This window comes from Ictidomys tridecemlineatus, chromosome 7 (genome assembly GCF_052094955.1).
Source record: "Ictidomys tridecemlineatus isolate mIctTri1 chromosome 7, mIctTri1.hap1, whole genome shotgun sequence".
Lineage (NCBI taxonomy): Eukaryota > Metazoa > Chordata > Mammalia > Rodentia > Sciuridae > Ictidomys > Ictidomys tridecemlineatus.
In genome coordinates, this window is record NC_135483.1 from 19084856 (window position 1) to 19111557 (window position 26702).

The 26702-nt window shown below is 34.5% G+C and overlaps 1 protein-coding gene across 7 annotated transcripts in view; it reads right to left on the reverse strand.

Annotated features, from left to right (window-relative positions):
• Col14a1 (collagen type XIV alpha 1 chain) overlaps nucleotides 1–26702 on the reverse strand; it is a 201287-nt gene that overhangs the window by 47228 nt on the left and 127357 nt on the right. For all 7 annotated transcript variants that reach the window (XM_078016744.1, XM_013357064.4, XM_013357058.4 and 4 more), the window contains 8 exons: nucleotides 25189–25298; nucleotides 20615–20773; nucleotides 12740–12817; nucleotides 10924–11010; nucleotides 5288–5341; nucleotides 1581–1676; nucleotides 435–488; nucleotides 31–84 (listed from right to left, as the gene is read on the reverse strand). In XM_078016744.1, coding sequence (XP_077872870.1) covers nucleotides 31–84; nucleotides 435–488; nucleotides 1581–1676; nucleotides 5288–5341; nucleotides 10924–11010; nucleotides 12740–12817; nucleotides 20615–20773; nucleotides 25189–25298 — 692 coding nt within the window. The remainder of the gene's footprint in view (nucleotides 1–30; nucleotides 85–434; nucleotides 489–1580; nucleotides 1677–5287; nucleotides 5342–10923; nucleotides 11011–12739; nucleotides 12818–20614; nucleotides 20774–25188; nucleotides 25299–26702) is intronic.

Here is a 26702-nt window from a genome sequence, read left to right on the forward strand (position 1 = left end):
GCTAAGAACCAACCTTAGGTAAATTCTTACCCTCTGGCCTGGTGAGCCATCACGTCCAGGTGAACCCACACTTCCTGGCATACCCTAGGTAGAAAAATTGGGCAGAAGAGTCAGATTTAAAGCATGACTTATCCTAGCACCAAGCTTCCTTGAAACGGATCAAGTGCTCCAAACAAATCTATGAGCAAAAAGAGGAACCCTTGGTAACTTAGAATTCTGACCCAGAAGTTATTCCCCAAAAAGGAACATCCCCCACAAGAGCTCACATTGAGGGCATCCGGTGGCTCTCAGAAAGGGCTTAATGTAAATGAACACAAACCAACATCTTTGATACGGGAACCACTGTCAAGGTCACAGCTGACTTCAGAAGCCACGACCTTTCCTCCTTGCCAAAGTTCTGGAGCTGAGAGCAACAGACTATAAACATAAAATACCTGTGGACCGGGAAGGCCAGTGTCTCCTTTCTCTCCTTTATCACCTGGCATCCCCTGAATAGCCAAAAGAATGCAGAGTTAAGTTCATAAGCAAATTCTTAGTCTTTTCTCCACGGCACCCCCCACTGTTATAACATTTTCAATATTAAATTGTTTTCACAGTAACATCCAAAGAGTATATTTTACTTCTCATATAATGCAGGGCATCTATGTAAACCCTTCCATCCAACTGAACATGAATACATGAGAACAGCTTCAACACAAAATATACAGTCCCATATGGCTAAGCTGAGACTGTATATACATGAGGGGAAAAGTTGAATATTTCAATGTGATTTGTAGTTTATACTTTAAGATCTCATATCTATAGAGATCTGTATTTGTCTAGAAAAACATAGAATGGAAAAGCAAAAACAGAACCTGGCAGATGGTAACCTACAACAAATATTTACTATTAATAATAGTATGATTATACAAATTGGCATATTAATATTTTCTAAAGTGCAAAACAACACTGAAGGGGAAAACTTTCCAGCTAGGGGGACACAAAGATTGCTAAAAATTGTGTCTCAAATGTTAATTTAAGATTAGTATTAGTCTTCAAATCTAGATTCCTATAGTAACATTAATGAAGATCAGTTAATGGAATTACATTTTTTTCCCAATGGTATAAAATATCTTTTTAAAGAAAAGCAACTGTATAACATATACCATCTAAAATATAAAACTCTTAGTGGATTGCACATTGATGCCCATTGAGATAAAGATCATAATTAAACAGCTTTCATGAATCTTCATCCACAGTTACTATAAATCAATAACAAATGCTTACATTTGTGCAAATTTGTTACTTTCTGGTTGTTATCACATCCACTAAGAATTTAATCAAACAAGCAATGTACATATATTAAATCCTGATTTTCCTTTGTGGACAAAATGCTTGTAGATGTATGTACTCTTGGTATGTGCACCTGTTTGTTCAAAGATCGCCATCATTGAGCAAAAGATTGACTGTAGCCATAGCTAATGAAGGAACTCTGAATCAATTATTATTTTCAGAGGGACAGAGGGCAAAATTTCTTTCTGCATAACTTCATGGAAGAGTGATGACAATGAAACCCATTTGAATATGTGCACAAGACTCACGGGCATTCCTTGAATGGACAGACCACTTGGTCCCTGGGGGCCAGGGGGACCCTGAGGTCCTGGAGGGCCTGTTTCACCCCGAGGGCCATCCGGTCCCTAGAATGCAAGGGAGAAAAGTCATCCTAGAAGTTTGTTAGAACCTCTGCTATCTAAAAGGTTATTTCCACTTATAGCACTGATAATTTATCTCTATATAATTTTCCCCAAGATATTAAAAACAAAGACCAAATTATTTATCTTCCAGGCAAAAGGTCATCAGCACACCATAAGAATAAACACAAGGGGCTGCTGCAATTTTGTTTATTTATTTATTTGCTTCCACAAAGGAGAATGCTGTGCCAATTATGGCATAATTATGATGTGAGTAACCAGACCCTCCACACTCCATAACAAACTCCACAGAGGTAAAAGCTTCAAGACCAGCCTCCTGGGCTGTGAAGGTTCAGCCTTGCAGGTGAAGCAGAGGAGCTGCACCCTCTCCACCTCACCCCTGTCAAGTCCCCTCAGGACACTCCTCTGCACAGAGGATTTTGCACCTACCTGTTGTCTTCCTCATCCTGATTCTGCCCTCACCCTGAACCTCCTCAATATCCACCAAAGGACCCAAGGCTCAATATTATTTCATTTCCTTTATTTTCTGGATCAGGCATCTTTTCTACTTCAGCAACTCTTACTTCTGTAGTTAGGACCTTGTGGTCTACACTACACCACCTTTATAAACTTAGACCCAGAAAAATCTACTTATCCTCAACTTCGTCTTCTTCCTTATCTCAGTGACTCCACCTAAAGCTATTTTTTAATAAGACACCCCAAGATAAAGGGTATCTTATTTTTTAATTGGAACATTATAATTGAACACATTAAAAGGGTACCATGAAATGTTTTGATGCATGTAAACACTGTGTAATGTTCAAATCAGGGTAAGCATAGCTATCTCCTCAAATACCTATCATTTCATTGTGGTGAAAACAGTCAACTGTATAAGTATTATTATACATAGCTACCCTACTGTGCAACAGAACTTACTTTTCCTAATTGTAACTGAGGAGCTGTTGACCAGCCTTTATCTCCTCAATACTCTGCCCAGCCCCTGGTAACCATGATTTTACTCTCAACTGCCTAGATAATTTCATTTAACATAATGACCTCCAAAATTCCATCTACATTGTCGTTAATGAGAGCATCCTATCCACTTTTATGGTTTATTAGCATTCCATGGTTTATGTACCACATATTCTCCTCCAGCTGATGGACACTTGAGTTATTACCACTCCTTTCTATTGTGAATAGTGCTGCAATAAACATGGAAGTGCAGATGTTTGGGGCATACTGATTTCACTTCCTTTGGATATATAACTTGGGTATCATGTGAGATTAGTGAATCCATGACTCGGGACAAAGAATACAAAATAATAAGTACAGACTGAGTTAATATTTAGGTGGTATGGAGATAAACGCAGGAAATGTCCAATGGTTCAGGAGTCAGGCAAGCTCTGAGCTGGAATGGACTTTGGAGTACTTGAAGATCTATTTATGGTTGCAGTTATTAAGGAGAATATGTTGATAGAGAAAAAGAGAAAGTAAATAAAAATTGGATAAAAATTGGGTAGAAAGGAGGGGAAGAGAAGCCTGGGAAAGAATCTGAAATGGGAAAGCCTAAAATTAGGAGGAGAATAAAAATGGTGTGATGAAGAAAAGTTCAAAGCAGGAAAAAATTCAAAGAAAAAGGTATCCAAGCAAGTCAATGATGGTACAGATCTCAATTGACATAAGAAACAAAAGATAGGTAACAAATGGATCATTTGTGACTTTAATGAGAGCAATTTCACAGGATCCTTAGGGGGTCCAAATTCATATGTTGCTTAGAATTGTTTGGGAGGTGAGGATATGGATGCACTGAATGCACTGAATGAATCCAGGAATAAATCTGGATTTAAAAAATAGACTGGAGGAGAGAGGAGATGACATAAATATTGCTTAATATTTATGACAGTGTAGTAATATATCATTTGAATGTTATTAAGGAATGGAGAATAAGAATGGGGCAGAAAGAAGGTGGTCCAATCCATTCTATAAAATATGAGACAAAGTTGACTGAAAGGTTCCATCAGCACAGTTGCTTTGTGCTTCTAAATTTCTACTATTTTCTGTAACAATATAAAACAGAATACATAAAGGGGCTTTTGCCATTGAAGGTATAGTCTGTTCCAACACTCTCCACACTAGTGGGCATGTGATCATTCGTTGTCCAATAAGAGTTTTTCCAAAACCTTCTACATTCTAGTATTTGGGATTTGTCAAAATTGTCATACAGAGATAAACCATATCAGTTGCAGTCCTGTGTAAAATGGATAACAGGAATAAGTAGGTGAGTCTGGGATCACCAAACATCTACAAGTTCATTTATCTTCATGATTGGAACCATTGTCCAGTAAGAGGTTAGAAAATTAATGAAATCGGGCTGACAGACGTGTTGGGAGGAGGGAACCAGAATCCACAAGAGCTCACAGGCCTTGCCTGCAGGTGCAACAGAGGAGGACCAACCAGCATCCTTTTGAAAAGAGGCCTCCAACCATGGGCCTTTCTTACAGTGCTGTGAGCGATGGAGTTTATGGAAAGACATCAGTCTATCCCAGAAGATGAAACCAACAGGGAAACATCTTATGATCTGAGCTTTCAATTGGGTAGGACCTGATTAAGTATGTTCAACTTTATTTATTTCTGTTTTATCCCCACAGTTTCCCCTGCTTCATCTGTTTCCAACTGACAATAAAAAATTTGTAATGTTCTTTTCTCTATGAGTAAATGTTACATAAATTTAATAAGTTACCATATTGAAACAGTAAATCAAGCAAGATGGATGGAGAAGAGAGCATGTGGAATAGCATCATGAAAATGAGATGGGAAGTCAAATTATAAAGGACCTTCAATATCATGCCAAAGAGGGTGCATTGTATCTTCAAGACAATATAGCATATCTCTGCAGGTTTTTAAAGAGCATGATAAGATCCAGCATAGACTTAAGGGAGAATAATCTGGGGGCAGATGTGAAGAATCAATCAGAAAGTCAAGCCACTGGAGACATGAGACCAGTTAGAAGAGTTTCCAAAAGACAGAGAGAAAAGGATGAGACCTGAAATCAATTAGTGGCTGGGCTTCTGCCAGTCCTTAGGATGCCTTTGTGTAAAGGAGAAAAACATGCTTCTTGACAGTGGCTTGGCATGGCGTGGTCTATTTGGTTGGCGCTTTTGTACAGTATACAACCTAAATCACCACACTTAGTGGCCTTGAGCAATAAGAATGGAAAACAAAGCTGTGTATTTGATATATACAGGGGTAAAGGAAGAGCAAGAATATAAAATCTGAGAAATTACCTGGAAGGGACGGATGTCAAGCTGTGGTTCTGCACAACTCCTCTTAAGATACATTTTTGTTATAGTTGGATGAAGACAAAAATGTTTCAAAGAGAGAACTTCCTTGTAGATTAACACTCTTATTTTTGACCCAGAGATTGTTCTTTTGGCTGAATTACTAAATATTTTTATTAAAAAGCACGAGACTTACAAAATAAAAAAGAAAGTACTAGATGCAACTTTCATATAGGTCACAAAGATAAATTAGGCCAGATTTAACTCCAAACAATAACTAGTTGAGGCAGGTGGAGAAGGGAGAGAGGGAGGAGGAGAGAGACAGAGAGTGCATATTACCTTTGGGCCCTGTTCACCTTGTTGGCCCTTGGGTCCTCGGAGTCCTGGACCACCCTGGCAAACAGATGTTAAGTATTAGCTCAAAGACAAATCTCAAAACAGTACATTTCATTCATTTTCTTCATAATATTGGATTATGTCATTATTATTTTATGTAAAGCCCACACATTGTGTACTGGTATATGTTCATCATGCTCTGTAACTGGAGCTCTGCCACCCAGCTCCAGCCCTCCCTGTGGATGATTTCATAGTTTGAGGAAACTTTCTATGCCAAATCCTTGTAAATCCTGAAAAAATTATAGGTTTATTTATTTAATGCTTATATGAGACTACTGTTACTCGTGAATAAAAATAATAAGATATCTGTTGGTCTAAAATTATGTAGGTTCTATACTATAACTTTCAGATTCAATTCTTCAATTAAGTTGCAAAAAGCCTGTGAAAGTAACAATAATATTGTTTTTATTTACAGAGAAAATAAAGACAATTAGATTAGTCATTAGTCATTTGAAGTTGCTCCAAGATTTCTGACATATTAATGGACCACTTGAACTGTTTACAAGTTATCTGTAGATACATATCTATATATGTAATGTGTGTTTATATTATTTGTATATATGTTTATATGTGTCTAAATATATGAATAAATATGAATATATAGTCTCTGAATATTTTCATTGACTACTGCATTTAATAAATCTATTTTAAAATCAAATATGACATTACAGTAAATGGAAAAAAGTATCACTTTCTAAACATGGGTCCCTTTAAAAATAAATATAATATAAATGGTATTATTAAATTGAGCTAGATTTTTCTCCTATTGAAGTCTGAACCAGCTCTTTGATAAAAGGGAAGTAACTGTATTAAAAGACCTATGTAAAACCAGATAGAATTTCTCTTTTTACTTGAGCAGGAGGATTGACAGATCATTTAAGACAAGATAACTTTCATCCTCTGAGATTCCAATGTATTTCATGCAACATTCAGGATTACTGAAGATAGTTCTGTACACCATCAGCAGAACACCCAAGCTGCCTGGGAATACCCTGCTCTAGGTGATCTGAAGATTCTCTCTGTTCTTTTCAACCACTTAAGTCCACTCCCTCATCAACATCAGTTGGTTGCTCATCTTCAAGGTGTTTAATATACAGAACTGCATTATATGTATGTGTATATGTATCTATAGCAAATGCTGCCTATAGCATTATTGTGGTATTATTTGATGTATATAATTTAAACATGTAATGCCATTCTTTTCATATAGGTCTGAATTTTTAAACTAAATATGTTTTAGAGACTTTTTCTGCATTATATCATATAAGTATTAACTCATTCTTCTTAACCGTTGTATATAACCAATGTATAACATTATCCACATGTTAAACATGTAATAGTTTATCTAGCCATTATTTTATTATTTGAGTTATATAGTTTCCCTCCCCCAAAACTTTTTATTATTTAAACAATGTTTCAGTTAACATCCTCATCTATCCCTTAAGTAAAAATGTTGATGTTTCTCAGAAGAAGATGCCAAGAAATAAAATTGTAGGTGAAATGTGATGAATATGAAGATATATTATTAAACTGTACTCAAAAATAGCTGTGCTAGTTTATGCATCTGCTGATAGTTTAAGGGGATCCCTGTTTTCTTAAATTTTAACCAACACTGGTGAGTACCAAAGTTTACATTTTTTCTAACGTAATTGGTAAAAAAATAATAATATCTTATTCCTGTTTTAATTTTCACTTCCCAGAATTCTGATTACATATGTTTTCATAAGTTTTTCCATTTGCATTTTATCCTCACAGTGACTACCTGCTTATACACTTGGCCTTTTTTAATTGGGTTACCTGTGTTTACATATGAGATATACATATGAGCATATGCACATGTATATGCGTTGTGTAGACACATGCCTCTTAATTATGGGGTAAAGGTTTTCACTCAGTATCACATACTGTCAGCTGGCTTTGGAGGAACCTTTCCTGACCTTCTTTTCCCTTTTATGCCTGCTTCTAGAAAGCCTAAAAAAAAGGCAGACATTTGTTTTCCCAGCTTTTCTCTGCAAGTAGAAGGATGGTCATGTTCAATAGATTTGACCAACTGGACCAAGAAGCAGAGCCTAGGCAAGCTATGTGGAAGCTGGCACACCCCAGGTCCTTGAAGAAGGTGAGGAGTGTCATTTGTCTTGGGATTGTTTACCTCTGAAATTTTGTTGAAGAAATGATAAATGCCTTATTATCAATCTTGTTTTATCACTATATTAATCAAAATTTCTGTTCCTTGCAGTGAAATATATGCCAGTTAACATACTCCTTTATCACAACTCTTAAATTCTCATCTTAACTGGTTGGTTTGATCTGAAGGTTTTGTCCAAATGTGACTATCTCCCAGATATTTATGCCAGAGGTATCATTTCTCAAAACCAGGGACCTTCTTATACTCCTAACTTATGGTTTAATGGGAACACTATACTACTGTTTGAATTCTTAAGTGAGAACATAATCAAATCATGTTCAATTCATCAGATGGAATTTATTAAATATTACTTATATCCTATCTTAAAGGATTTATTATTCTTTAATCAAAATATCTGAAAGCTTCACTATCTTTTCTCTTATTTTATAATTTTTTTTTCTCAATTCAGAGTCCAAACTTTCTCTTTCACTTCTCTGTTGCTACTTTCTCATTTGACTCTAAGGTCATAAATATTTCACAACTGGTTGCAGCAGTAGTACAAAGAAAAAACACTTGAAACCCCTCAAGCTACAGATGCTTATTATTTAACATTGTTAAAATAAAATATGCATTATTATAATTAAGAACTGAATCCTTAAGTGCCAGGAGTAGAGAAGAAATAAAAAAACTATAGCAGACATGAGCACTGAGACTGCCCTTGGGGAGGATAGAGAAGAACGCCCAGGCATGCAGCAGAGCTGTGTTTATGATGGGTCGGGGAAGAGCTGAATGGGAAATGCTTTTTTTTTAAATGAGAAATTTAAAAGGATATGCTATGCATGAGTTGGAAAAAACAATGGGTGACTGTCAGGTGAATGGTCAGATGTTCTTTCTAAGTTGTGATGGGAACAGAGCAAAATCTATAATAACCATCAAACTGTCTGTTGACAACATCCCAGATGCTGTCAGAAACAAACAAAAACAATTCAGGTGGACAAAACTAAGAATTTACTACCAATAGTTTCTTTCTGAAGGAAGATTCAAATGAGATAAGTGAGATAAAAAAATGATACTGGAAGAAATTGTAAGAAATATCAAATAATGTAGGCAAGTCTTAATAAATATTAATTTGTAATGAGTAGTAATAATAATTTAGATGTCTAATTATGATAATAATACTAAAATACTGGATAGCAAAACAATATGAAGACAGCACTACAATAATGGATAGCAAAACAATATAAATTACAGAAAGGATGATCCAAGGTGAAAGAATTCCAAGGATATCATATTGATTTAAAAGAAGCTAAAATATTCTTTTAAACTCATTAAGTACTTCTGCCAAGATTTCTAGGCAAACAATAAATATTACAGATATAACATAATTTTATAATTTAGTGGAGTATAAAGAAAAAGAATGAGAATTTTTAAAAAGTATATAAAATGTCAATTATATATGTTTGTCACATATATGTATATATATACATTATACATACACATATGTATGACAAACAGAAAGCAAATATTTGGTGTGAATATAAATCCAAATAATTATCAAAAACAATAGAATGGACTAAACTTTAAAAGAAAGATTGTAAGATCAAATTAAAAGTAAAATTTGGCATATCTTATTTAGAAAGGTCTACAATATAAAAGCATGGAAATGCTGTAACTAAGAGGATAAAAAGATATATACCAGAAAAGTAATACCAAATACAAATATTGAAACTATATTAATATTAAACAAACTGGAATTGAGGCAAGAAGCATAGATACATCTAAAGGGTTCATTCCACAATTTACATAATAAGTCATTATGCAGATAATAGAAAATTTCTTGACATGTTAACACAACCTCAGGACCCAATGACAAGAGAATTTGACAAAATAACAATTGGAGTTGGAATTGCTAAAACATCTCTCCCAGCAACATAAAGAATTCATATAGTTAAAGACTTGAATAACCCAACAATTGGATCTACTAGATTTTTCTATAGAATTCTAAATTCCACGATTAGAAAACACAAACCCTTTTAAAGCACACATGAGACATCTGCAAAACTTGACGAAAGTTCTAAAAAATTTGACACATGGCAAATATCAACACATGTCAAAGTATTGGTATTAATTATAGAGACTGACTTCCCTAATCAAATGCAAAAAATGTCAATATAAACTGGATATCAAAAAACCCACATGACTGGAAATTTTAAAAAAATACTTCTAGAGAAATTACAGGTAAAAGAAGGGATAAAGAAAAATATAAACACAATAACTCACAGCAATATTAAATTTCCCCACATTAGAATTAAAATGTGTACAGAATACAAATTTCCATAATCAGCAACAAGCAAATCACAGATCTGGAAAAGATATTTGTGAACCCTATCTTTAATAGAAAATTTGTGTTCAGAATACTTAAAAAATTATCTTTCATTGGGAAATAACAATATAGAACATCAGAAAACCAAAAGCATTTTAAATAGATATCTGTAAAAGAAGAAATTTAAATGGTTTGTAGACTAATGGAGAATTGCTCAATCTCATTATCACTGAGGGACAGTCACATTTAAAATAACAGTGACATCGGAAATAAGAAAAACTCTTCTCTGACAACACCAGCCAGAGCTAGTGAGGATGCAGGGAATCCAGATCTCTGCCACGGAGCCTCTGAGAGGGAGGTTGGGACAGCCCTGGAAGAGTGATTAGGTGCTTCTTCACAAGGTTGAAGATGCATCCTTATTCTCCAGCAAGCCCGAGTCTAAATGCTCTTTCCAGAATACTCACATATGTGCAACATGCCCATTGTAATCATGTTTGCTGTAGGAAAATATTCTACTGTAATGAGTCAATAAAATGGAGTTTATAGAGTGGAATGCCTTACAGCAGTTTCAACCAATGAAGTAAATGGTAAATATTGACCAAGATAAATTTCAAATACATATTTTAGGTGAAAAGAGGCAGGTGCAAAAAGCACACCCTGATAACATTTACATAAATCTCAAACATGTTACTATAAAGTGTGATATATTTTAGGAATGTATACTTATATAGTAGGAGCACAAAAACATATAGTAATGAAACTGTCAACTCTGAGGGAAGGAAAGAAAAGGGAGGTGGGAAGAGAAGGAATGGGCTAAGGTCTTAGATGACAAATCATCCCTTCACATATAAATTTTGAGACAGAATGGGCAAAGGGAGAGTATGCAAATCCTACAGGTTACAAGGAGAGGACCAAGAACTGAAACACTCATACTAAAGATAAGCCACAATAGCTTAAAGGAAAGATGCTGAACATTCACAGAGACTTGGATTTGAAGTCCCACTTCTCCTAGCTGTGTTCTTTAGCTGAGTTACTAAATACCTCTAAACCTCAGCTTATTCATGTGATTAAGATGGCAAATTTACTACAAAGTCAGCAAAACTAGAATGAGGCCAAACTAGAATGACTTACTGGTGGCCCAGCCGGTCCCAGAGCCACTTCGTTGGTTTCAGAACAGGAGCAGGAATGTGGGAGGTCTGGGCAGGATTCGTCATCCCTCTGAGAGGAAAATAGATAGCACAGTTGTTAACAAGACAGTTTAAACAAATGGTTTTGCTAACCCAAAGAAAACACTTTAAGACATTAAAAAAATTTTTTAAGTGAACATTTGGCCAAAAAGGCAGTAATCACACCTTTTCTGAAAAGAAAACGACATGAGGGCCTAGTGAATCATTGACAATCACCACAGCAAAGGAGTTTCTAAAGCTGGAGTGAGAATCCAAGGGAAGATAGTGAGTTAGAAGTGGGTACAAACTATTCCTGGTACTATTTAATTCATTTGGAGTAACAGTACTTTATGAACTAAAGGTCCTGAAAACTTCCGTTAAGCTACACTATTTTTCTACTTCAAAGGATAAAAGAAAGCTTGTTGGAAAACTCAATCAAAACAGCCACATCTGTGCTAAACCAAACAAAGAAATAAAACAATATTAAAACAGTGTTTAAACACACCATCGATTCCCTGTGACAATTTCATCAACTGCTTACATTCTGTGGCTAAAGATAAGAAAAACATGACATTGACCTCAATCTTTGGGAGAGGCAGCCATTTTTCTTCTCTCTTAGAGAATTTTATTGCCCTGTGACACAACAAGATAAATTAGTGATGTCAGGCTCACTAATCTATGCTGTTGTGTCACGGGGCAAGAAAGTGTAGAGAAAGACAGAGCCCCTGGGAACAGCTATTGAACAACTGGTCAATATCCTTCATTGTTTAAGACTTAGAATCTTAGATTTCATGAAGGCCTATCCATGTTCATTCTGCATGTTTAATTATTAGGACACATCTAGACCCTATGTCCAACCACATAGGGTCATTCATTCTAGCTCATTTATCCTGAGGATCCTAAGATACAAATCTATTATATATATATACATACACACACAAATATGTCCCTTTATATGAATAATGAAAAATGGTTTAGTTTACTAATAACATTACAGGGGTCATATTGATGACGGCTATAGTTCCACAAAGGTATGTCAGGATGCTCTGGGTGCGGTATTAAGCTCATTGGGACACAGTGAGTGTTTTAAAAAATCCAAGGGAAACACAGCAATATTTGGTACCCATTGGACTTCATGTGATTGACTAGCTCAAGGTAGTTCATGGTTTCAAGAGTATATTTCAAACACTTTTTTGTATTTCATATTTACTGGATATTTTAGTAGTTGCTATGATGAAAAGCAAGTACCATGGGAGAAAGTAATGTGAAAGAAGCAGGGAGGGAAATGTTTTACCTGTCTTCAAGATAGAAAAGCTACTGGAATCCTCAGTAGATACACGCATTCCATGAGTAAACAATTATAGTTATTTAAGAATAAAATATAACAATCAATTTTCAATTCATGTGTATTTTTATGGTTATTGAGTTGTTAAGAAATTCTTAGTAAGATGTTTGGACCTCATTATTTCATAAATGCACTATCAAATATTTCCTTTGACTTGGAGTGCTATGAAAAAAATTGAGATATGAAGGGCCCTGTGAACTAGTAAATGTGGTACCATCTGGACCATGTGTCAATGGCATCCCCAGATTGTGCAGGTCACACCATGTTGTTGTCATCTTGTTGATTTCTTGTTTTTATTGTCTCCTCCTTAACCTCTTCCTAATTTTGATTATCATCACCATGAATTATTTATAAGTATTGTGAAATAGCATCTCATTTTCAGAAAAAAATTGAACATCATTTTTAAAAAAATTCAATAGAGATGAAGAATTCTTACCAGGCCTGGAAGTTCACAGCATTTGTCCCTACTGGCCCATGATGTGGAGCAAATGATGTCAAACATCTGTAACTGGAACTATGATTTAAAAAGGAAATAAAAGAGATATAAATTAAGTGTGCTCTTCATTGTAATGATTGATATATTACATAACACCAAGACACTTATAACCAAAGTATACTAAAATAAATCCAGTAATATCAAACTAAAACACCAAGATACTTAAAACCAAAGTATATTACAATAAATCCAATAATATCAAACTAACTTTGTTCCTTAAATATAATGATATAAGATTTTGTCTCAAATTATTCCACCATCTAAACCTGCTTACTTATCACAACCTCCTCTATCCACTTCTATCTAGAGAGTAAGCTGAGCTCCTTTGTGAAATCCTTCCTTGTAAGTATCACCACAGCCACTCTCAATGCCCTGTAGTCACACTTGTCTCTTGCCACTTGCCACCATACAGTGCAATTATTCATGTTGCCTCCTCCTCAGACTTAAGGGGCAGGCAAACACTCATTTTTGATTAGGTATCATAATATGAGGCATATAATAAGCATCCAGGAAAACCTTTTTAATTAATTGTTTATTCTTTTGTGCATATACTCGGCAAATTTTCTTCAGTGCATAAGGTAAGCCAGATATTACACAACCTTTCAGGGTACAAAAATCGGGGGGCGGGATGCCTCTGCCCCAGAAGAATTCACAGGCAGTTAGAGACCAGCACATAAATACTGAACAGCAACATGGTTATGTGCCATGACAGATTCATATTTGGTATTGTGAGAATGTGAGTTAAGTGTATTTTATTTGAGCCATTGATCATGCTGGAAATATTTAGACAATCTTGCTTTATTTATGTATATTGGCAGTTACTCAATGTATATGTTGAAACATACAGAAACATCTCTATAATATCATTAAGTGCTAACGCTAAATTAATAACCCAACCATTTCTTATTCATTCCTTTCTATATTATTCTCAAATATTGAAAGTGTCATCAATCACAGTGCCGGGACAGACATGAAACTCTTCATTCTAAACCTGCAACTTTCCTACAGCATGTGGTGTTTTCAGCAAGGGCTGGAAACTTCGGGGGCCTTATTTTCGTCTATGAAGTGCTACTCCTCCAGGCCAAGAGCCCTCTAGATGAAAACTAGAATGCCCCATAGATAACCCCATGGAGCAGTCACTAAAGGTACCTGCAGTGTCACAAGAAAGCCAATTCCAACAGTAAAGAAAATGAAATCAAGCTTTCTGTCATTAAGCACAAGAATAACTGTGTGACTTATTGCAAAGTTTCATTCTAACCAATCAACAAGATAAGCCTTTGTTTGGAAGCAGATGGATGAGTTGAAACATTTTACTTTCTTGATTCTGTGTACATCTAATGTGCTGTCTGCTGAAATACCTGCAGGGCTCACTCTCTTTTTTTTTTCCCCCCTAAATGGCCTGACCTCCTACCCTCCCAAGGGTACGATACATGAGCCAGGAGAGTGCAAACATAAAATAAAACCATGACCAATAAAAATCTATCAAGTTTTTTAAATTAAAACATTTTACAAAGTATGCTACAACTGAGTTTTATTTTTTAAAAAAAGAACAGCATTAAATATTTCAAGCACAGGGGTTAGGATCCTGTGGAACTAACTGCTGGGTATAGTCGCTGATTCCTTCCACCGACAGCTGTTTTGAAAAAATTATTTTGTCTTGGACTCTCAGTCTTTTCACCTGAAAAAGTAGTGTAGTAATACAGGTTGAGCCACTGCTAATTCAAAAATCTAAAATCTCAAACTTTTTGAGTGCCAGTGTGATGTCACAAGTGGGAAATTCAACACCTGACTTCACAGAGAAGGTCTCAGTTAAAATGCCAGTGCACTAGAGATACTGGATAAAATTATTTGTGGGGCTATGTGTATAAAATAGACATGAAACATCCATGAATTTCGTATCTAGACTTGTATCACCTCACCAAAATATCCCATTATGTGCATGTTCAAACATTCATAATGGGATATTTTGGTGAGGTGACACAAGGTGATACAACATTCCAAATTCTGAACAAATTCAAAATCTGAAACACTTTTGGTTCTGAGTATTTCCAATGGAGAATACTCCATCTCTAGTAGCTATTCTTAATGTTTATTGTGAAGAACAAGTGAGATAGCATGGAGCATTATCCAGAGAAGTACCTGAAACATAATTTTCATAAATAATAAATTTATTTTAAGTTCTAAACACTGTATTTTATGTATGTATATGTAAAATACAGAGGCCAAAAAAAAGTAGAATCAAAACGAATGTGACAGTATTGAAGGCAGAAATATAATAGTTGTGTGTTTCCACAATAATATTGTCTGTTAAATATTCTGATTGAGAAAAATCTTAGCAAATAATAACCGTAACAACCAATGTTTGTTGAAAGCCTACTCTGTAAACATTGCGTTTATATGATTTAATCCTCAAATCACCACTATGAGGTATGTTAATATTAATGTCCCTTCTGTAGCATAGGACCTGGGATGAAAAAGCTTAAATAATTAAACCACATGTTGAAAGCTCAGTTTGGGTTGGGATTTTAACAGTGCAACCAATGTGTGGTTTTATTTTGCAAAAAAAAAAAAAAAAAAAAAAGATATTTGCTCTAATGTTTAAAATGCAGATATCTCAGCCTAAGTTTACAATGCCATTTCATCTGAGGACATTTATTAATGGGTCCCATTATGAAAGCATTCGATACTGTCAGCTAAGTCAGCAAATCATTCATCCATTAAGAAATTTTCCACTTCTGAACAGAGCCCCCAGTGTAAAAACATTTTCGTAAATGGAAAGACTGACTTAAAGCAAAGGTCTTTCATTAGCTTCAATGTGCACCAGGCTTTCTTGAAGTTTTTCAAATAAATATTCACCATCTAGTCATTTGTGAGAGCATAATGTCTACATACAAACATTTGGCAAGGCTTCCACCCTATAGAGTTACTGGGGTTCCTATGAATTCAGTTTATTTATTCGAGGGGTTGAGTGCCTACTAAGTGTCCAATGAATCCATTGCTATCATTTGAGGAATGCTATTATGTGGGCTGTCTTTTCTTTTGCAAGTTAGATGAAATCAGCAGCTTTTTCTTTGAGGACAACAAATTTATTCATAATTGTTTTGCATTTGTAATAGTTTAGATTCCTCAAGCCGGATTTAGGAACTTCTTTTTCAAGACATATTTTTGGGGATTCATTAAAAACAAAAAGCAAAACCACCTGGCTTCTATTCCAAAAACAAACCAAAAAAATACACATGTGTACAAATTGTACAGGACACAGTATACAGAAGTGACATGTCAAAATATCTCCATATTTGAGGGCCTTAAAAGGCATGACCATGTAGTTCAAAAATAAATCATGCTTTAGGCAAATCCTGCATGATGCAACATCTTTTTAAATTCTATGGCTTTTTTCTTTTGTTACTAATTGAATGCTAAAAAAGACATAGCTCTGCCAGAAGAAGAAAGAAAAAAAGAGAGAGACACAAAACCTCTGACTTTCCCTATTTAAAATCTCTTTCAAGGGAATACTTAACCAATTACAAATATTCATTTTTCATCACTGGACATTTTTGTCTGGGTGTTGCACAAAAGGCAAGTCATTTGGGGTCAAATGTTAACATGAAAATAAGATTAAAATATTTCTCAGCAGTTGAGTCATTTTGATCTGTGAATGGGAATTAAAATGTACTTCTGGCTCCACTTTCCACTCAACACCAGATTTTATCTTCTGATCTTTTTCTAGCATAATATAACTAAGTTTATGATTTGAAGTCAAGCTGTACCTGAATTTATAAAAATAGAGAGGTTTCCATGGCACAAAAATACTATAGAAAGGTCCAGGAACTAAGCCACCTTCTATTTTTAATTTCATGTCTTAACTTGGACTCTATTCCAAATAGTACTGAGCACACAGCATTTGTCAGCTGTTGAACTGAGTGTTTTAACTTGTTCTCAATTGATTAGATTTTAGAAAAACTGTGAAGGTTCTATCTAAATTAAATTAGGTAATGAAAGTTAACAACCGTCATATTTGTTGGTAGGAATTAAAATGTTTATAGACATACACTATGGATAAAAGTTTGAATCACACTTATTTCAAGGTTGTAATTCAAATGGTGAGTTTTCGAACCTGTCAACAGACAAACAGGCACTTGATCACAGGTGGAGACCAGACTCCCTTCTAAGTCCTAAATTCTATAGAATCCAAGTCTGTTTCCAGTGGGAGAAGGAATGGAATGGAAGGCAGGTGATGGAGACCCCTTCCTAAATTCTTCAAGTCTCAATTTTTGCATCTTTAGAGTGAGAGTAATGTAAGTATTTCTTCCTAAGATTGTTAGAAAATTAAATTGATAAACTCAGAAAATATGCATATGTAACCCATAGTAGGCATATGTAAGTATTAGCTGCCATTACCATTTTAAGGTTATAAAGAGACAATTAATGTGAAAATGTTCACACTATCTTTTTTCTAATATAACATTTGCTTCTTATAGACTTTTTGGCTAGTCTACTGTTGATTTTCACATAAAAGCTTTAACTCAGTGGATAAAATTATAGATGACTCCATGACATAAATTATATTTCTCTTCTATGAATAGGAGAGAACTAAATAAATTCCAGTTGAATAACTACCTAAGTGTTAGTTTTGAAAAGGTAGAAGAGAGACTCTAAGAAACATGATCCATGTAAAAAAAAATTCTAGAAGCATCTTATTAGATATCAGAAAAGGGAAAGAAAAATTTTTTGAGGGAAAAAAGATTGGAAAGAAGAAGCACAGTTGTCAAGTGTCTTTCCACATCTGTTTTGACAGTTAAATTCAGCCTGCCTGTTAGTTTAGTCCCAGGAGAGATTAGCACCACCTATAAAATCTTGCCTGGCTGAATACAAGTTATTTTTATTAAGAATATGTGTAACTTATACAGTAGTTATTGTATCCCCAAATCCATTCATCCATCTTCCACTCAACTATGGTTTTAAAACAAGTTATTCTCCTTAAAGATGGAATCTTTAGATTCTACCACCATCTGGTACTTATTGAATCTTTTTGAATTTGGCAGGGATTGTTGATCTGTGAGCTACTATTCTCTGACTATACTATTCTCTCCTGGAATAATCTAAAATTTGTGCATTATAAATTCCCTTTTGTCTCTTACTGAAATACAGATGTATTTCAAGATGTATAAATTTCTAAATTGAAACTAAAGAGCTTCTCTTACCTCGTATTGAAACAATTAACTCATACCCTAAAAAGCAAGTCTGAGTTTCCAATCACATTCTTGAGATCTAACCTAATACCATCCATTTCAACATAATCAAATTCTTTTATAAGTGGGCAGACTGAAAATCTGTTTAGTAATCTTTGTGGACTTCTCGATTCTAACAAAAGCTATGACTTTTTCCTACCAGCCTTACAATGAACTCTTTAATTATCAACTTCTATAAATTCCCTTTTGTCTACACTAGCTGGAAGTCACCACAGAGGGTGCTCTGTTTAACTGCATTTCTTTCATGGCCCAAAGTAAAGATTTATCATTAGTAAACCTGAAACCTACAGGCATTTTGCTTTCAGAAACTGATTCTTTGATTTTCACTGGTCATGTATTTGGAATATAAATATTACATATAGTGCAATTTGAAATGCAATTACTGTCATCGTTATTATAGAGCCGTAATTGTAAACTATAAATTATTAGTAAGTGAGAATATGTCACATGTTACTGGATTTCTGTCAGTGTCACACATGAGATATAATATAGGTGTAACAAAACTAAGAAAAGACAGGATACTATTCAGACAATTTTCTATTTAATTTCTATCAAGTGTTTCTTGAAAACTTAGTCTGTTATAGAAATTTACTAGATACTGTAATGTGGGGCAGAACAGGGTGGTTTTAAAAGAAGACTAAGTCATGGTTTCTATTTTAGAGAATATAATACTCTGGCTAGAAGGGTTAAATGAGGATTATGAAAGAACATAAAATGTATATGACTATCAATAATGGAGTTTTAAACAAGCACTAGTGGTCTATAACAGGTAGGACAGAGGATGAAGAAGGCATTAATAACTTAGTTCAGTAATAAAGAGCTTCTTGTCTTTGAATGCCTACTAAGTGTCAGGAACTTCAATTATTTTAATAAAATAATTAAGAAAATAATAATAGTATTCAGTAATCTGAACCTAGAATCTGATACACTTTAAATTGTTTCTTACTCTTAAATTACCATCCATTCATCCTTCTGATGATCCATCTATACATTCATTTATCTATATAAGAGAATTATTATAAATTTCTGTGAGCATATATCTTCCTTTAAGCAGAAGATTATGTGTATCTTAATCAGTATAAAATACCACACAGTAAAAGTAAAACATCCCTAACATAACTGAAAAGAAGACAGCCTTCCATAGGTTTCATATTCTCTTTCTATACATCTAAGCCATGGTTCTCCAAGGCAAGGTAAAAACAAAAGAGCTTCTAAAGATACTTCAAAACTAAGTGTTAAGCTAATCAGTGCACATCTACTCTCAAGGTCCTAAAAGAATCAATGAAAAGTATCATGGTAATTCAGTGAAAAAGAGGGGAGACAATTTGAACTAAAATTATACATCAAGTTTCGGTACCCACATTGGAAATAGAGGTTGCACAAAGAAAAATGCCACAAAGTAGTACATTGGCCCCAAATAAGTAACTCTTCCCTCAAGTATTGCTTCCTGATATAGAAAGTGAACATACTATAATTAAAACTGTATTCCTTAAAGGGCGGATTGGAAAGTGGAGATACATGCCATCTCATGTCCCCTCCCAATATTATTTATTTACTGGATGTAGTGTAAAAATTCATTTGTATGGGTTATCATCAGCTTAAAAAGACTTGAGAACAACTAGATCTTTCTAAATTTCCATATATCTGGCTAATTCTATAGATCTATGAAAGTGGAAGACAATAGCAATGATTCACAATTATCTTAATTATTCTGTTACATGGAAGAGAAATGTAGATTAGAATAGAAGGATTGTGTATAATAAAACATACCTTACCAATTAAAGAATGATTCAAATTACAAAATGATGCCAATTAGCTGTGAATGCATGGTGTTAAAACAAAAAACCTGTATATGCTGTTCTTTTTTGCAGGTAATAAGTGAATGGAATGTGATTTCTTTGCTAATTGGCAGTCTCCCAAATTTAAGCTCTATTTTGTATGATAAAAAAATGTTATCCTAAGATGCTACTGTTATGCAAATTAACAATTGCTAATTAAAGGGAAAACTTCACATTAATGATAGCAAAAACTTAATTTTAAAATGTCCAAATCTCAACCAAACTATACCAATTTCCTAGGTGTAACATTCAAAATTTTTGTATGGATTTATATTGCTTATGTAAATGAGGTTCATTTACAATTTTGATTTCCAATTAAAAAAACCAGTTGTTCCACAAATCAGATGATGTATATTGTACTGTCTGAATTTTAAACTGCACGAAGAAAATAAACTAGCCAAGTTCCTGGAGTATTTTTCTTATAATATAGCAGAATCCTACCGTGAGGAGCTTTTTTGTTTATTTGTTTTTGTTTTATTTAACTTGTTCTTTCTAGATACAGGTGACAGTAGACTTCCAGGAGCTTTGAAGGTACATGTTTTGGTTCACTTTAAGAGTCCTTTAGCTCTTTATCCATTCATCTAACCAATCATTCATCCACCCACCCATCCATCCACCCATCTGTTGGATGGATGGGTGGGTGGATGAATGATACTGTTGTAGCTAAATACATTTAGCTACTGTTTTCCCTACAACAGTAACACAATTTTGCTTGTTCATCTACTTACTGGTGCAGAATTTCCACTTGGTCCTCTTGATCTAACCATTCTCCCTAGGACTTCTACTCCATCTGATGTGATATTAGCAGATGCATTTATTGCCTTCTCGCCCACTTGCTTGCAGTCGACAACCACTTTGGCCAAAGTCTTGCTGACAACAACATGTAGCTGGGTAAAAGTCAAGATGTTTTAGGAGGTAAGATGAATATGCCAGAGGAAATATCAACCAAACCCATATAACTATATGAGTCACCATTAAATAGTATGAAGGAAACAGAAGGAATTCTGTCACCATGCGTTTTGTTGTAAGAGAATTCTTTTCCTTTTACCACCTCCATGATTGCTTCATTTCCAGGAACCATCTCCATTCTTACTTAATTAACTCTTTTTTTCTAAACTTGAAAGGATTCAACTTTTAGAATCTAGCCTTACTCTAAAGCAACAACATCATTGAAGTCATAGAATTGCTACTTAGTTATACATATTCTAGATGTATATTTAAATAAGCACTACATTACTCAAATTGAAAAATGCTTGTAATTTACCATTAAAGTCACCTAAGGTACCAGCAGTGGCTGTGAAATGACACTACATATTTATTTAAATAAGGATAGGAAAGGCAAGCTAGACTCCAATGGGATGGAGGGATGCTTTCTAATGACTCCAGGCCCAAAGAAAATCAAGCCCTTTGGCTTAATATCTCATACACTTTTCTCAAACTAAAATCTCAGGATCTCCAGGACATATTTTCAGGAGTGTACACTTTGGGAAGATTTTTAAAACCTTGTGTTATCATTTAGGTGATAATCAAGGTAAGTTTATCTTTGAACATTGTAACCAGGTTCCGCTATAAAAATCTCCATGTTTATAAACACATTTTGATTTATATGGCATTTGCCTCAGAAGGAGTAGTTGTTTGTGGCAGTTTGTGAACAGAACAGTGAAATCAGTAGGGAAACAATGACTTTACTGCAAGTGAAAGCAAAATGTTTGAATAGTTTTTTTTAAGGCACGGAACCCTGGTAGCTCAATGAAAAAGAGTACTGGACAAAATAACCTAGGTCTGAGAGTTCTACCAGCTAATTCTACATTCACACTGATGCAGAGGTTGTATAACAGTGGCATAACATCATGCTTCATAGTAAAATAATATTGCTTTTAAGTTTACTGATTATCTTCAACTTGTTTTGTTTTATTGATACATGAGCTGAAAACTCATGAATTTATACCAATTGTTATTTAATGTTTTATTTAGTTATAACAGGATAAAAATATCAGTGTAGTTCCTGAGAATCTTCTCCCCCCCCCAAAAAAATGAGTTCACCTTTATTTAAGTGAGAATACTGGTACAGAACACCCCACTACCCTGCTGCTTCTGACCAGAATCATAATTGTGATCATTTAGGAAGGGCAGAATTGGGCTCCTGTGTGGTTTTGAACCGTAGAGTACTTTTCATTATTATAAAATACAGAAGTTTTCATGCTAGGTGCTAACAAATCTGGGATATAAAACCCAGACTTTAAGAACAATTAATTTGTGGGGAGACTATTCCCGTGTCAACAATAACAACAAAACTTATTATGGCATTTGCTGGTAAATGGATGGAACTGGAAAATATCATACTAAGTGAAATAAGCCAATCCCTAAAAACCAAAGGCTAAATGTTCTCTCTGATTTGTGGATGGTAACCCAAACTGGGAGGTAGAGGAGGGGAATAATAGAAATAGACTGGACTACACAGTAGGTAATGGAGAGAGGTGAGGAGAGGGGGGGGATAGGAAGGACAGTAGAATTAATTGGTCCTAACTTTCCTAGCCTTGTATACATATACATAACAAGGATAACTCCACATTATGTACAACCATAAGAGTGGGAACCCAATAGAACAAATTATACTTTACATATGCATATTCTGCCATAATACATTCTACTCTCGTGTACAACTAAGAATAAAAAAATTAAAACAAAAACTTTTTGCTTTGCAAAAGTAGACTTTGAAACAATTTTAAAACTATTTTGCTTCTTTGGATGTACTTATAGAAAGAGACCTTGAGGCTATACTTCATATTTCAAGTTGTAAAAATAGAGCCAATTAAAAATCAATGAGAAGCAAGATTGCTGAAATTTTGATGATTATTGAAGCTGAGTGATGGATAAATAGGTAGCCATTGTATTTTCTATTTTCTATGTGGAAATTCTGTAATAAGCATTCATTATTCATTTTCTTAAAAAAACAATGAGACAAAGGTATGTATTCACTTATAATGCAAGTCTATGAACAAATCAAAGCTCTACAAAATAAATTTGCATTGAAATTTTTTGTTATTAAATCTATTATTAAGCAGTGTATTCCATGATAAGGCTCTCCTTTTCACTCTTTTTTTCCCTCCCCCTTCTCCTCTTCCTCTCTTTTCCTCCTCCTCCTCCTCCTTCTTCTCTTTTGCTTTTCTTATTTGGCTGTTTGGCTTTATTAACAAAGTGAAGGAAAATGTTTCTTCATATAATTTTTTTAAAACTTGAAGGTTTATAAATTTAGAACCCATTTTTAATGAACCTTACTTCTACGTCTTTGAGCTCTGGTAAGGTAAATAAAGCTTGACGTTCACCTAAGATTCATAAAGTATTCTTTGGAATGAGAAATGCAAGTTCATGCCAAAACCGCAGGCTAAGATGACAATGTTTCTTTTAACACTCATGAAATTCAAATGCTTTCATCTCCCCTACAGTTTTTCTTGACTGCTTTGCAACAGACTCCAGAAGACTCCACATAACAAAGAATCATGAAGACCTTGATGAGTAAATGATATTAAATCCAAGGAGCTGTTAATGGGACCATTTTGAACCATGAACTAATAAATCCCTGCCTGTGTCTAATGTGCTTCTCAGGTAGTCCAGTCCTATCAAACATGAAAAAATAAGTTGGCTTATGCAGTGACTTTTATGTAATTATTTAGTATAGGATTATGACATTCAAACCCCCCAGAGAGCAGCAGTGTTGGTAAATTAGATAAATTTGAGCACATTCTAGGAACAGAGTTCTATTACAAGTGCCAAGTTACTAAAATAAGAACAAGTAAAGTTTGACAAAGTTAAGTTTGACAAAAATTCTCTCCAGGGTGACTTTTACAATGGCAATGATTGATTCTCTCTGTACATATGTAACAATACAGCATAATCAATTATCTGTAGCTTCATTCTCTAAGATGGTTGTGTTTTCCCATGCTTTGTTGGCCAGGTAGACCAGTAATCCTTTCTACATCACATACTGTGCAGCAACAGTCTGCTTAGTAAAATGCTACCTTCCCCCACATGTTTCCTGAAAGGCAGAAGCTGAACCACTTCTACCAATGTCTCCTGGAGTTCTTGCTGAAAATGCATGTTTCGGGGCCACATCTCAAAAGCACCTAATCAGAATCTCTGGGCATTGGTCAACAAGCACTGAAGGTGGCAACTCTTACTTCAGCTGAAACTTGAGATACAAACATCAATGTTTATAGCAGCTTGACTCATACTAGCCAAGCTATGGAACCAACCCAGGTGCCCTACAACAGATGAATGGATAAAGAAAATGTGGTATATATTACTCAGCCTCAGTGAAGAATGAAACTACATCATTTGCTGGTAAATGGATGAAACTGTAGACTTTGATGCTAAGCAAAATAAGCCAGTCCCCCAAAAAACAAATGCTGAATGTTCTCTCTGATAAGTAGATGCTAATCCATAACAAGGGAGAATAGGGAAGGGAAGATTAGAAGTTCACTGGATTAGACCAAGGGGGATGAAGGGAAGGAGGGAGGATGAAAATAGGAAAGACAGTGGAATGAATCACACATAACTTTCCTAGGCTCATATATGAATACATGACCAGTGAAACTCCACATCATGTACAACCACAAAAAATGGGATCCTAATTAGAATAAATTATACTCCATGTGTGTATGTCAAAATACACTTTACTGTCATGTTTGTCTAAAAAAAAAAAAAGAAAATAAATAAATAAAATGGAAAAAAGTTCTATGGGTTTTTTAAATTATATATTTTAATTAAATATATTCAACATTAAGTAAAATATTCAATTACATATATAATTATACATAAATAAATATAAAGAATGTGAGTTTACTATATTATCATTTTCTATCAAGTACTAAATGATTTCAAGTAAGCTGAAGATTTTTTTTAATTCATAAATTTTTAAAATTAATTTTTTATTTATATATGACTGGAATGCACTGCAATTCTTATTACACATATAGAGCACAATTTTTCATATCTCTGGTTGTATACAAAGTATACTCACTCCAATTCATGTCTTCATACATGTACTTTGGATAGTAATATCCATCACATTCCACCATCATTTCTAACTTCATGTCCCCTCCTTTCCCCTCCCACCCCTTTGCCCTATCTAGAGTTTGTCTATTCCTCCCATGCTTCCCCCTCCCTACCGCAAAATGAGTCAGCCTCCTTATATTAGGGAAAACATTTGACATTTGGCTTTTTGGGATTGGCTAACTTCACTCCATTGTTTTCCCCATCACCAAATAGAAGAAAGAATATACACATACAAAACCTTACTAACCTTGTGAAAACTTCCATAGAAAATTTTCCTAATTTCAGGTCCTTCAAAAGTAACGGTTTGAAAATCCCCACTCTGGTCATAGTTGAAATAAGTTAGAGTTTTCCCACCATCTATTCAAATGAAGAAAAACAGAAATAATTTAGAAAGAATTAAAATTAGTGAAGAATTTTTTCTGAAATTCAACTCAATATTTAAAATAATACATCCAATATTTTGAGACTGTATTTAAGGTAAAGTAGCAGGTCAGGAAATGATTGACAGCTCTCAGGTTGCCACAGGCTTTCAGCTAGCCAAATTGACTAACCATGTGGCATGTGTGTGGGAGGGAACCTATGCACACTCTTCCTTTGTACTTCCTTGCCCACACTCTCATCCTCATCACTCCCTTCAGAGGAGTCCAAAGTTTGAAGTGGAAGTGGACAACAAGAAGAATAAAGTTTACCAAATCTTAAGAAGGAGAAGTTAGACCCTTTGTCTTATTAACCCACTGCAGCAACCAACTTTTTCTGAGACATGTAGCTTAAGCCACTCAGATATGTCATTTATTATGAACAAACACATAAAAACCTTCTTGATCTTTAAGGAATATTTTTAAATAAATAAAGTAAAGCATTACTCACTAATACATTCCCAAATTACAATTCAACTCTTTTTTCTGCTTTCAAAGAGACAAGCTAGCCTTAATATTGAATGTTAAGGGACTTCTTTGTTTTTAAGTGCAAGATACATACAGAGTTAGTGACTTACACCCTCATAATCTATAGCTTTCCTTTAATTTCAATGTCCATGCAAAATGGTTTTACCATATCCTATTTAGTTGTTGAGTCCTTTCCATTTACTGAAAAGTCCACTAAGAAATATGATTTGGAAACAAGCCTAAAATTATCACCTTATCCAATGTTTTAACTAACACTAAGCAATACCCTCCATTCTTTGGTCCCTAGATTCATTCTATTCTTAAGATTTAGAAAAGTGAGTGATGTTAACCAAAAACTCAACCATCTATTAAATGATCATCATATAGGTAACATTCCATAGCATGGTACTGAAGAGCTTCCTGCACCAGTTGCTCTTCAACTCTCTAACCTAAAAACAGTGGAGTTTCCCAGTTCCTATATCTATTCTCTTCTCTTTCTAGAGTCACTTTCTTGATGTTCTAACCTAGTATCATGGCTTATATATCTCTGTCCCAGAATTCTCCCCAAATGTACTGCCCATCTGACATCCACTCTGGGATACCTAATAGGCATTTCATATTTATCATATCCATGTCCAAAAATGAATGTCTATTCTCACCTCTCTCAATGCCCTTCCATCAACTTTGCTCCTCCTGAGATAGTCTTTACTATCTTAGTGAAATTTTTCTGAAAAAAATTAAAACTGTCTTCACCTTGCTCAGTATTGTATCTCAGAATTAATTCTTCCACAAAGTAGGAACTCAAGAACTATTTGCTGAAAGAATGAGTAGATAAATGAATGAATCGACTGTTACCTAACTCACTGTTGAGTATACA